The 12,814-nt window shown below is 37.7% G+C and overlaps 2 protein-coding genes across 2 annotated transcripts; one reads left to right on the forward strand and one right to left on the reverse strand.

Annotated features, from left to right (window-relative positions):
• Positions 1–2,886: 2,886 nt before the first annotated feature.
• Positions 2,887–8,563, reverse strand: rnf5 (ring finger protein 5). The gene is made up of 6 exons (XM_005796417.2): positions 8,160–8,563; positions 5,747–5,765; positions 4,712–4,824; positions 4,014–4,071; positions 3,823–3,934; positions 2,887–3,324 (listed from the first exon to the last, which is right to left on the reverse strand). The coding sequence occupies exons 1-6, from the start codon at positions 8,369–8,371 to the stop codon at positions 3,200–3,202; spliced, it is 639 nt and encodes a 212-aa protein (XP_005796474.1). The 5' UTR covers positions 8,372–8,563; the 3' UTR covers positions 2,887–3,199.
• Positions 8,564–9,408: 845 nt separating this feature from the next.
• utp23 (UTP23, small subunit processome component) lies at positions 9,409–12,281 on the forward strand. The gene is made up of 3 exons (XM_014474490.2): positions 9,409–9,797; positions 9,876–10,050; positions 11,412–12,281. The coding sequence occupies exons 1-3, from the start codon at positions 9,610–9,612 to the stop codon at positions 11,814–11,816; spliced, it is 768 nt and encodes a 255-aa protein (XP_014329976.1). The 5' UTR covers positions 9,409–9,609; the 3' UTR covers positions 11,817–12,281.
• Positions 12,282–12,814: the final 533 nt, after the last annotated feature.

The following is a 12,814-nucleotide window of genomic DNA, read 5'->3' on the forward strand; positions in this document are numbered from 1 at the left end:
TCTTGAAGTTCTTACATTTAATAGCATTGATCAAATCAATTTGTTACTTTTTCCATATAGACTTGACCCTTCAAATATCCCATAAGCAGTAAATTTGTTTTCCTTATTACAATTAAATTATTAATAATTAATCATGATGAAACAATTTAGTCCTAAACTATTTTTTTTACAGTATAGAACAAAAAATGCAATTTTCTAAAAGAACGCAGAGCAGCAATTAATCCAAAACTGTAAAAATACAACATATACATTTTGCATTTAAGATAAAAAAAAATCTTATTTGTAAATATGTACTGCATAGAACTCAAGTGGAATAGTTTTAGCTTCACTTGGTTCCAATTCTGTTTGTGAAAAACAGACAAAAAAGTTATTAATCATCTGTTGCTGTCCAGTTAATTGTTTAATACAGAAAATAATCAATTAGCTCTAAACAGAAAAGGCTGAGCTTTTCATATTTAGTATTTTTTCAGTTATAGATTCATCGTTTGCTACAAATGATCAAGCACTAAAGGAATGTTATGTTATTACATTTTATGCAATATAATGTTTTTTTTAAAGGATTCAATTATCTTCATGTATTTCTAATATTGGATAAACAGGGTTTGAGTAGTTAAATAAAAATTCTGCAAAATTTGACCTTTTTTTTAATATGCGATTAATCGTCAGAATATGCAATAAAATTAAAATGTAGTTGTATCCACAGAAAATATAAATGACAAAACAAAACTATTTCTTTAAGTGCTAGATTGTTTAAAGTCCTGTTGAAAAAGTCAAGTTTTTCTCTTAAATCAGACACAAAGCAAACATTTTAATCAACTTTAATCTCCAAGAACATTTGGTTTTTCCACAACAGTCTCCATTTGCATTGAGACCTCAGTCACCTGTTTTAGTGTCACATTAGCCCCTCAGTACAAAGAGTCGCTCCGACAGACAAATACGTAAGACAAGAACGAGCCCCGGTGGCGGCGGACAGCCTGTCCTTCAGGTGACCTTCAGTTTCTTTTCTGACCCTGATGGGAACATAGAAGACTTGATTTATAGTTTAGACACAATCTCCAGATCCAACTGGTTAGAAAACTGCAACTAGAGACGCACCATCAGGTTGGCCAATTTATTCCCTTAATCAGCAGGTCAAATACTAATATTATTAAGTGCACTAAAACTCAGAACTCTGACTTTTTGAGTTTAATTAAAGTCAGACAAAGGTTTACACTGCAAAAACACAAAATCTTACCAAGATTGTCTAGTTTCTAGTTCAAATATCTTAGTACACTTGAAACAAGACAAAACCTTACAAGTAACTTTAGCAAAATCGTTTGTTTGAAGCAGGAGCATCCTGGAACTCCCCTTGGGTTGCTAGGCAACGGGCAGGGCTCTGCTGGGGTTGCTAGGTAGCAGTGCAATTTTGACTCAACACAGTGAACAGTCTCCACTGGCAGATTATTAAACTTATAACAGATGGAAATAATTTGTAATGAGTGAAATAATTTGCCAGTGAAACTAGAACTGTTTTTAAAATCAATATTAATGAATTATTGACTGAAAACAAACTGATATCTTGCTGAGATGTTACTTGAAAGTTAAGTTATATTTCAAACATACCAAACTACTTACTCCAGAAACTGGACCAAAGATAATTGGTAAGATTTTATTCATAAGTGAAGATAATATTCTGCTTCTTTATTGTCATGTTCAAAATCATTACCTAAGATTATTTAATTTCCCTGTGGGGTAAATAAACTATTTAATTTGAACTTAAAAAATAAAAATAAAACTTGAAGCACCTTTAAAAAAAATCAGATTGGTCATTTATCATTATAAAGATTGGGCTTATCTTTTTATTATTTTTCTATCTTTCTTTTTTTTTTTTTTTACACATTTTGTCAGTTATTTGTCCAGGAAAAAGGGAAACTTCACTTATCATTCACATCAATAGGGAAGGCCTGTTTCTTTGCTTTAATGAGAAACAGAATCATAAAGACTTTCACGTCTCAGCAATCGTCTGTAGCTCCCCGTGTCAGAAACACAGAAACAGCATTTACAATATTCATATATACAAATATATTATGTATGCACACACACAGGTAAAACAAAACAAGTCAACTGTGACATAAGTGTTTCATAATCGCTCCGTTGCAGGGGGAAAAGTCCAAAGAACTCATCTATTCTGCAAAAGTCCTATGAGTGGCACCTTTAAGATTTCAATAGATCCGTTCTGAAATAAAATTGTGTTGCATTCTGGGGAAAAAAAAAACCCCACACACAGAAAAAACAAAAAGACACCAGACGTTAAGGACAGCTCCGTCCACAGGTGACCTCACAGTGTAATGGCAGTTTAAGACAAACATAAATAAACCGACTGCCGTTTCTTCCACCTTTACGGATACTGAATATAGAAACCAGGAGGAAGGTTTACCATCCTGGCTGTTTCTGCTCCATTTGCTAAAAACATTTAATACTGTCACTAAACTCTGTGCTGACAACTACAGAGGTGGCCCTAGATTATTGGAGGTCAGAGGTCAGCAATCCGTGGCTCTTGCTTCGACCAGAAATGGTAAAGAGCAAACTAAAAAAAAGAGCAAAGTTGCTGACTCCTGCTCTGGATTGTGATTTATTTTGTTGCATAAACAACATTCACTGCAAAACCACAAAATATTACCAAGTATTTATAGTCTAGTTTATACAGCAAATATCTCAGTACACTTTAAATAAGACAAAACTAAGTTAAAGTAACTTTTTAGGAAGGAATGGGAGCTTGTTTTATGTCAATTCCTAAATATTAAAAAAAGAACAATTTTCACAGGGACATTATTTCACTTAAAACATTTTCCAGTTTATAAGTGAAATAATCTGACAGAGGAAGTTGCACTTTTTCATAAATATTAAGAAATTATTCACTTAAAACAAGATCTTGTGTTGTGCAAAAAAAGTTACTTGTTAGTTGCGTCTTATTTCAAGTGTATAAATATGCTAGCATTAAAAAGTGGACCAGAAATAGTTGGTAAGATTTTGTGTTTTTACAGTGTTAACACAGCAGGTGTGTGTCAGTGTGTGTGTCGGGGGCAGAGTGGAGGAGAAAACCTGTATTTCTTGACTCTCAGCAGCTTTTTCTCAGGTTACATAATGAAAATCACGTGTGTGTGTGTGTGTGCGTGTGTGCGCTAGTGTCTCCAGTCTTGTTTTTATATTGTCGTCGTCATCAGACGCTCAGTAGCCAGAAGAAGAAGATGATGGCGACGAACAGGAAGAGGGAGTCCTGCCAGTTGTTGTTGTTGTTGCCGTTGTTAAGGTTACCGTTGGCTTGGTGATCCCCTACATACTGGTCTGAACAGAGACGGGAGATTATAAGGAAGCTTTGTCGCATTATAACTTTACATTTATGCACAATCAGTGCCTTGCACCTTTCTTAACCACAAACCTTAATGTGCTTTATTGGGATTTTGTGCAGCAGACCAACAGAATTAGTGCAGTTAGACCAAAGTAATGCATCTCAAAAAAAGAATCAAACTTTTAATTTCTAACAAACATTTAATACTGGAACTGGAACGTATTTTAATTACCCAAACAAAACAACAGATAAAATGGACACTCAAGTCTCTAAACAAAATTTCTTTTCAAAAAACGGGGTTATGTTTGATTTATTCCCAGACATTCAGAAGAAAAAAAAGTTACACTTCCCCCCTCTATTCTGATCATATGACCTTAGTGTAATATTTACATCCTTGGATTATTTTTTTTTATAAATCCAATAACTTAATTTCTGATGAGAAACATACAGATAAAGTGTAAACTGATTATTTTGATTCGTGTTTGGTGGTCTACCTGCTCTGTGGAAGGGGTCGTTGGCGTTGAAGACTGTGGTGAAAAAGCCGAAGGGGAACGCTCCGATCCCGAAAGACATGTGGAAGCCAGTTTCTCCAAAACCGGGGAACATCTGGGCGCAGACAGGAAACCCGTCGGTCAAGTTATCACGTTTTTAGGGGAAATGGTCTGCTAAAAAAATAGCGTCTCACCCCTCCTCTGCTTTCAGGCTCGGTTCTCTGTCCCTGAGGCCGAGGCGGAGTTTTCAACCTGAGCAGAACAAATGCAACATTTTGCCGGAAGTGACCTAAATCCATTTTTCCTCCTCCATGCGACATGTATCTGATCTTTTTTATCACAGTCTGAACAACGCAGATCTGATTTTTTAGAATGTGACCCAGGCCACCTGGATATGCGGGTCCTACATCAGACCGGAGTCTGAACGGCCAGGTCGCATTAATTCGATCTGAACGTCATTGATACTCGACAAAACGTCACTATTCTGCGTCTGCAAATAGAAAAACAACGGCCATAGCGGACTATAATGAGGATTAAGTTGTTAATGTGCTGATTCCGGTTGGATAAAAACTGTAAAATCACAAGGTACACTACACATTAGCATCTATATTTACTTCCGCAAACACCGAGCACTTCTTCTTCTTCTTCTTGGCTCTGGTCAAAACACTGAGCACGCTCTCTACGTGTGACGTTACTGCGCATGCGGGACACTTTCAGGTTGTTCGCCATTAGGAGATCACATACAAGTCGCATACCGTATAATTTGGAAATGTGAACGACCACAAAACAAAAGGTCAAAACGGAATTGAGCATTAAAGCCTGCAGTGTGAACGTAGCCAAAATGCGCTCTCACAGCGGTTCTGATCAGAACCGAACCGGACCGGAGGCATACCTGGGGTCCTCCTGGCTGGAGCTCCCTCTGCCGTACAGCGGGATGACTTTCTCCCTGCTAATGCCCGCCTTGCAGACGGGACACTGTTGCCTGCTGGGCCGCGTCTCCAACCACTGAACCCAAAGAAGAAGAAATAAAAGAAGACGCATCGTTTAAAAGACACAATTTGGCAGAAGACAGCAGAAAACTTAAAAACATTTTCTGAAATGTGTCTTGCAGTTACATTTAAATCTATTTGAAATCCAACGAGAAATCAGCTGATTTTCATCTGGTCTGATTTTTTTTTCTTATTACTGATCCTGCTGTTTTTTACTACCACTCTTCAGTGTGAACGCTGCAACTGAACAAAGACGACTCAACAGCTGCGTTTCTGTTACAAATGAGTGCAAAACAATTTTGCAACAGTGATATTTCCATTAAATAAGTCATGCCATTTCAATCACACATAAGTTTGTTCATCCAATAATTAAACATTACGGTATTAATCATGGTTAATTGTTTTAGCCCTATGAGTCGTATTGTTGATTAAAACGCATGTTGACTGTTTTCATTTTGCCTCCTTGATGTTCATCAGACTCAAGCCATTTTATAAACTACTATGGAAAAGTTAATTTGTTTGGTAGTGGGTGATGCTGCTGCTGTTGCTTTTGACAGTTTTCCATTCAGTGCTGGTATTTTCTATTCATTTAGTAAACCTGAAAACTCCCACCTTCTTTGATCCTTGAACACATCAAACATGTTGAACATTTATCCTTTAATGCATTAATCGAGTTAAATGTCAGGAAAATGTGCAGATTTCAATTAAAATATTGTTTTTATTTAATCAAATCAAGGGATAGTTAAAGATTTTATGGATAGCAGTTTTTGTACAATTGAACTTCAATTGAAATTTATGGGTAGCAGTTACTTTAGAGGATAAAATATTACAATATATTAGATTCTTATAGCAGCTTTCTTCACTTGGATTTCAGTCTTTGGGATTTTTCCACAAAACGGCGCCATTAAAAAGTCAGATTTAACAAAGCCGGTACTTACTTGATGAAGGCAGGGCCAGCTGCAGAGGCAAAAATAAACAAAGATTAGTTCACACTCAAACAAGAATGTCTTTTTCTTTAAATGCTCAGATCAACATTCCTGTAGGAAATTCACAGTAAGCGTCAGATTAGAGGCGATGAGGAGAGTCTGCTAGGAAAAGAACCTGCAGAATAGATGCGTTTTATTAAAGTCGTTCCTGCTGCCTGTTTGGTTTAATGGTGATATCCTGACCTGCTTTTTCCTGCTCAACAATAAATAAAACTTTCATCAAATATGTATATAATTGAAGATCGTGCCTTAGACGGTTGTCTTATTAGAAAAAAAACAAACTAAATTGTTTGGGTCATTAATTGTTTTCTATTTTGGTGGCCAAACTCTTTTCAATTTTTGACTTTTAGTCTGGGAACAAAGTCATTTAAGGGCCAAAAATGTCCCCAGGACTTTAAATACAGACATAAAAATGTATTGATAATTGTAAGACACTATGTGAGGTGAGAAAGATGCTTTATTTTGTGTTCTGCTTGCATAAATTAGTGGCCCTTCTCTTCCTTTTTAGAAGCTAAAGAGATGAGCAGCTGCTTCTCAAATGCAACTTTTTGTTTTGTTAATATTTAAATATATGAAAGAGGAGCCAAACTGTTGCACAGTGGTTTATATTCACAGTGAAATAATCAAGTTTTTCTAGCATAATAGCATAATAGAGATGCTGATGTGCTACATCTCTAGCTACAATAACAGAAACCAGCTGTGTTTATTTGGCGACGCATGTCATAGAAACCAGCTGTAACTTGATTCAGTTTAGGAAAACATTTGAAGGATTTGAAGCTCAAACAAAAACAGCAGAACTGCTGAACTGATCTGCTCCTTCGTTAGTCGTACCTACGTTTATTAAAACCCAACGCTCCTGACTCTAATCAACACCGTGGCGACGCGCTAATGCAACGTCAGTTTGGCGTTGCAGCAGGTGAGCTGACCCCGGCGGTTCTGCAGGCTGATGAGTTTCATCACAGTTTCATCACATTAAGTTCGACTTCCAAGAGCAGAGGGGATTAAAGCAACATGGCAACTACATTACATCAGCACCAAACACAACGCACAGCGGTGCAAAAACACACAAGTTACTGTAAATGTTACACTAAATATACGTCCCACCCAGTCACTGATCTTTAAGCAAAAAATGAGAAAAATGAACCACGTTACTGCTCTTTTATTATTGTTACTATTATTATCGATGCTTAACTAAAGATTTGAGTCAAAATTTTGTTTTAAAAATTATAAGCTTCATATTAGGTTCAGACTATTTGTCCTCCAGGTCAATACTTGTGATTAAATCTGGGCCTCAGTTCAACCTTTTAACCCTGAAACAGATTTTTCAGTTGAGCAAAGCACTTTTAGAGGAGACAACACCTGGAAAGTGAATCTGAAAAGCTTGGTCACTTTAAATATAGAGCCACAACCTCCTGCTGGTATCCAGGTGGAGGAACGTGACTTTTTTCTTCTTCCTGGGATTATGGTACCGTTGGAGCGAACCCAGATCTGCTCCTGGGCCGTAATCTCCCCTCAGCTTTAACAGGCACCGCGCATGAATGGGACACACATCACTGAGCTGTTTCCATTTCAAACACATGGTTCGAAGGTTGCATCTTGCGCAACATTAGCCTAACCTCAGATAAGAGAAAGTGCTGGAATAAAAGCTTTTCACGGTGAAAAAGACTTTGACTAGTTTATTTTAAGCACTAACAGTTATAGAGCAAAAATATGTTGATTTTATAAGAACATTGCAGCTGATTAATGCAGCAACTTGGGCTTATGTAATGCGTCTTTAACTCTGTAGATTGTAATGATTTACTTTTAATCTTTAGCTACGAAAGCAGACATTTTTTTTACCATTTATCATTCATTTTTATTTTAGAAGTCTTCAGGAATTTCATTAACCATTAACAAAACGGCTTTTTTATTACACTTTTTTCTCGTTTAATGCATTTTATCACCTTCAAAACTACATATAATCCAAATTAGTGAAATTATTACAATGTTTTTCTTTTTTCAAAGGATAAAATTTTTTTCTTAAACGCAAAAACCAGCTTTTGGTGAACGTTTTCGGTCCTGATCAGATCATATGATGAGTCTAAACCACTTCCCTTCAAAGCTGATCACGTTAACGCTGTAAATGTGCTAATCAAGCAGCACTGGATTGGGTATTTAAAAAGCTTCTCAGGAAAAAAATGAGTTTAAATCAAAACTAACAACAACAAAACTCGTAAGCCATGTTGGCAGCAGTCCGACAACAAGCTGATAAAACGGGCCATAACGGGGCGTGACTCCGCCGCTAGCAGCCACACAGACTACGGGTCACGGAGGCCGCGCAAACGGCCAAACTACTCCCAAACAACAACAAACCACCGACTCCTACCAGAACAAGTGGCCGCACATACTGATGACCGCGTCCCGGGCAGTGTCCAAGCAGATGTTGCACTCGAAGGTGGCCCGATCACGCTCGCTCTCCGCGCCGCCGCCGCCGCTGCCGCCCGGGCCGTCGCGGTCGCTGCTGCTCTCCCCCGCAGGGAACCCTCCTCTGCTGTTCGGCCCGCCGTTACTCGAGAAACGTGGATCCGTGGCCGCCATGATGTTAGCCGCCGAGCTAAAGAGAAATGAAAGCACCGAGCCGAACCGACTCCAGCGGGGTTCCCGACTCGAGCCGAAGTGAGCTACGAGTCAGAGGTGGCTGCCGACCATGAACCGTGTGGATCCGCAGCCGCTACCTCACCGCTACCTTCATCAGGGCGTCTGTTTCCGGAAGGAACGCACGGGGGGCGGGGCTAACCATGCGTCGCTTATTTACGTAATGACGCTCAGACACACCCCCTGTTTGGAATATTCAGCCTAACATCTTCAGTAGTTTTTTGCTTTAGTACTCAGATGTATCTTTTGGTTTCTACAATGCCTGCTCCTCTAAAAACAACAACTTTTTTATTTCAATTAACATAATATTATTTCTAGCTGAATTTTATATTCAAAAATGCAAATTTTCTGTCAGGAAGTCTCTGCTTAATCTGTTTTAAAGCGAATTACTACATTATGCAGAAACCTTACGCACCTCACCCAATCCCACAGATGAAGCCTCTTGAAGCCTTAAAATTATTATCTCTATTACTTGCACTACTGCCTTATTTCTATTTGTGAACTATGTATTCTATTATTTCATGACCCACTGTTCTGTACATTATTTGATCATTTTCACGCAATAATAATTTAAATAAATAAAAATGACACACCCATGAGCCGCAATTTTCAAATCCCCGGCTTTCTAAAATAATAGTCGAAGTAATTTTTTGCCAAACGTGATCAAGAGTAGAAACATTTGCTGTTTAATTGCTAAATTTACGTGTGGGGAACCAAATATTTTAGCTTGAAATAATATATTCCCCCTCCTTAACATGGGAACTAATTATTTTTTCAGAAACTCCTTAATATCTAGCTTTATTTATTTATTTATTTATTTATTTATTTATTTATTTATTTATTATTTATTTATTTATTTATTTATTTATTTATTTATTTATTTATTTATTTATTTATTTATTTATTTATTTATTTATTTATTATGTGAATCGTTTTACCGAGAAACCGCAGCTGCAGTGTGCGCTCCACACACAGCGGGAACAGAATGTCGCACAAAACCGGAACTTTTCTCGCTTCATCGTTTCTAGTCGGACTCGTAAAAGGTATGCACCCAGGCGTGTTGTGTTCTCCGCAAGTGTCCACGCTGGTTCTGGCTGTAAGTATGTGCGGTCGCCGCTAAAGTAAACTAAAAGTGGGGTTAATTTTTGAACCCGTGAAGCTCCAGCGATAAACGATCCAACATGAAGATCAAAAGACAGAAACAAGCTAAGAAAACGATCAGCTTTTACAAATACAACTTCAGCTTCAGGGAGCCTTTTCAGATCCTCATTGACGGAACCTTCTGCCAGGCGGCGCTGAAGAACAAGATCCAGATCAAGGAGCAGATGCCCAAGTATCTGATGGGAGAAGTCCAGCTCTGCAGCACAAGGTGAAAACCTTTATTTGCGGGCAGCGTTCATGTTAATCCATTTTGTCTTGCGCGCTTACGTGTTTGTCTTATCCGTAGCTGTGCTTTGAAGGAACTTGGGACTCTTGGGAAGCAGCTTTATGGAGCTAAAATCATCCTGCAGAGGTTTCAGGTCAGGAAATGTGCACATCTGAAAAACCCAGTCCCAGCGTCCGAGTGTCTGCTGTCAATGCTGGAGGAGACGAACCCACACCACTACTTTGTTGCCACACAGGTACGCAGTCACATCGGAGGTGGGGAAAGTACACAGCAATAATACTCAAGTAAACGCAGGGCTACTTCAGCATATTTTTACTCAAGTAAAAAGTAGCCATTCAGAAAATGACTCAAGTCAGGATAAACAAAGTATTTGTTAAAAAGCCTACTCAAATACTGAGTAACTGATTAAATTTAATTTAATGTTAAAAATTACATCATCAGACTGAGTGGCAATTTTGGTAATTTAAGGACCAAAATGACAATAATTGATGTAAATTAGTTTCCAAATTAGTTTCTTTCATTTTAAAACGTATGAAGCTTTAACAAAAACTGCAGGTGTGCCTGGTGATTAAAACATGTTTGTTTTTCATTCAGTGAGTAGAAAATCCAGAAATTTTACTCAAGTAAGAGTAGAGATACTTCATAATAAAATTACTCAAGAAAAAGATAAAAAACAATAAAGATACACCTAAAAGTTGTTGTTTTTTTTTTCCAAAAATTTACTCAATTGAGTAAATGCTACTAGTTATTACCCAACTCTGCTCACTCTGTATGTACTCTATATCAACGGTATTTAAATACAACCAAGTCATATTTTTAAATATATATGATTAAGAAAAATGCACATTTGAACTGTTTAATTTAAACTACTGAATGACTCTAAAACTACCAGTAATACTTTTTTTCCTCACAAATGTCTACACTCTTTGTAAAAAAAATAAACTGCTGTTTTGTTTTTTTAATGACAATTAATTTTGCTACAGTATATATATATGTACGGTATATTGTTGTGATTTAAACGCGACAGACCAAAAACGTGTGAGCGCACGAACAGGAAATCAGCCAACACAGAATAACCAGAGTTTACTTTTTTTATTTCTTTTTTAGCGCTAGAAAAGAAAGAGACGCTTACCCCTACAGGCTAATTTGTTGTAAAATGAATATGACCGAATTTACACAGCATCTGATCAAAAACGGAAGAATCATTGGTTATATCTAAAACACGCCCAGTGGTTGCCTGATGTCGTACATCAGCTAAGTTGCTATTTCTACAAAGGCCTTTGTGTAAAAGTGAAGAATTCACTGTGTGTAACAAACTGTGTGTGCGTGTCCTTGATAAGCGTCTCAACAATATACATACATATTTATATATATATATATATATATATATCAAAATTATAAGTGATCTTTTTTCACAATTTCATGTAATATCTGAGGCTTTTAATCAGTTTTATTTAGCCGGACTGATGACACAAAAGACTCTTGGATGGAAAAATTGCTGTGAAATGGAAGAAAAATTATAAATTGTTTTCCAATTTTGTTTTTTTTAGGACTTTATTTTGCATATAGCAAAATCTGTTGTCCATTTCTGTGCAGGACCGTGCAGTAACTGATGGACTCAAAAAGATCCCAGGCGTCCCTCTGCTCTACATCATCCTCAACACCATCGTGCTGGACAAGCCCAGCCAGGCGTCCCTGGACCACGTCCAGGCCGTTCAGCTGGGGGAGCTGGTGACCTCGGCCCAGCAGCAGAGCATCCGCAGCCTGAAGGAGGAGCAGGGCATCAGCCAGAAAGACGTGGAGAGGCGGGGGAAGAAGAGGAAGAGGAAACAGAGCAACCCCAACCCTCTGAGCTGCCTGAAGAAGAAGAAGAAGAAAGGTGTGGCGACTCCGGCGCTGAAGAAGACGGAACCAGGAGAGAAGAAGAAAAGAAGTCGACACAAGAGAAGAAAAGCGGCAGAAGGAGACAACATGGATGCTCCTGTAGTTATTAGTACGTAGTGGGACAGAAAGACAAAGACTCATGCTTTTAGTTTCTTACACAATGAGCAACAGTTTTAACGGACTCTCTGTTATTTCCAAGGAACCAGACTTTCTTGATCTCCTTTTGGGTTGTAGGATATCAGGAAAAACATAAAAATTGCAATAGTGTTCCTAAAGATTACAATGAAAATATTAATTCAGATAAATCATCAAAGATTACCAGGATTGTTTCTTTTTCCTCCAGGACAATCATCACCTCTGTTAGATTTTGCATGTTGCATGAATAAAAATAGACATGAAGGGTCAGCGCTGAGAGCAGTGGAGTTCCTCACAACAGGCCAAATACGATGTTTGTATTGAGACAATTTGCATAGAGGAGTGTCCAAACTTTTGTCACATGGGCCAAAATCAAGTCGAACAGACTTGAGGGCCAAAGTAAATGTAATTTTGCCAACTCAACCATAAATTAAACATGTAATTCTGCAACTTGTGTTTGTATTGTACCAGCAATCAGAAAACAGGCTTCTGTTACATGACAGTTTACTGCTCTCAAGTAATGGGTCTGAAATGTTTTCTTCTCTGAAAAACACACCAGCAATAAATCTCAGGCTCTGAAAGGAGTGGAGGGATTATTTAAATTCACAAGGGGGAGGATGGGTCCTGAACTGTTTTACACTAAAAACTGAGCATGAAAGAAAATTAAACCCAACCATAGTTGTTTTAGTGTTATGTAGAAAATATGTGACATTAGTCATACACAGACAATTTACATTTTAACACTATTTGTGGTTTATAATGGTATAAAAATATAATAAATAAGCTCTTTGCTTGCTTATATTCTGTATTGTTCAAAGGGCTGAGAGACTGCTATTGTTTTTTTCCCCCTATGGGAAGCACTGTGCCGCCATGACGCTGTGACATAATTCAGGATAACAGCTGACAGAAAGTTCAACAGAGCCACACTGAGCTGTTGTCTTATTAATACACAATTTGATCACTATGTTGTTTTATGCAAC

Source organism: Xiphophorus maculatus, chromosome 13 (genome assembly GCF_002775205.1).
Source record: "Xiphophorus maculatus strain JP 163 A chromosome 13, X_maculatus-5.0-male, whole genome shotgun sequence".
In the NCBI taxonomy this organism is placed as follows: domain Eukaryota; kingdom Metazoa; phylum Chordata; class Actinopteri; order Cyprinodontiformes; family Poeciliidae; genus Xiphophorus; species Xiphophorus maculatus.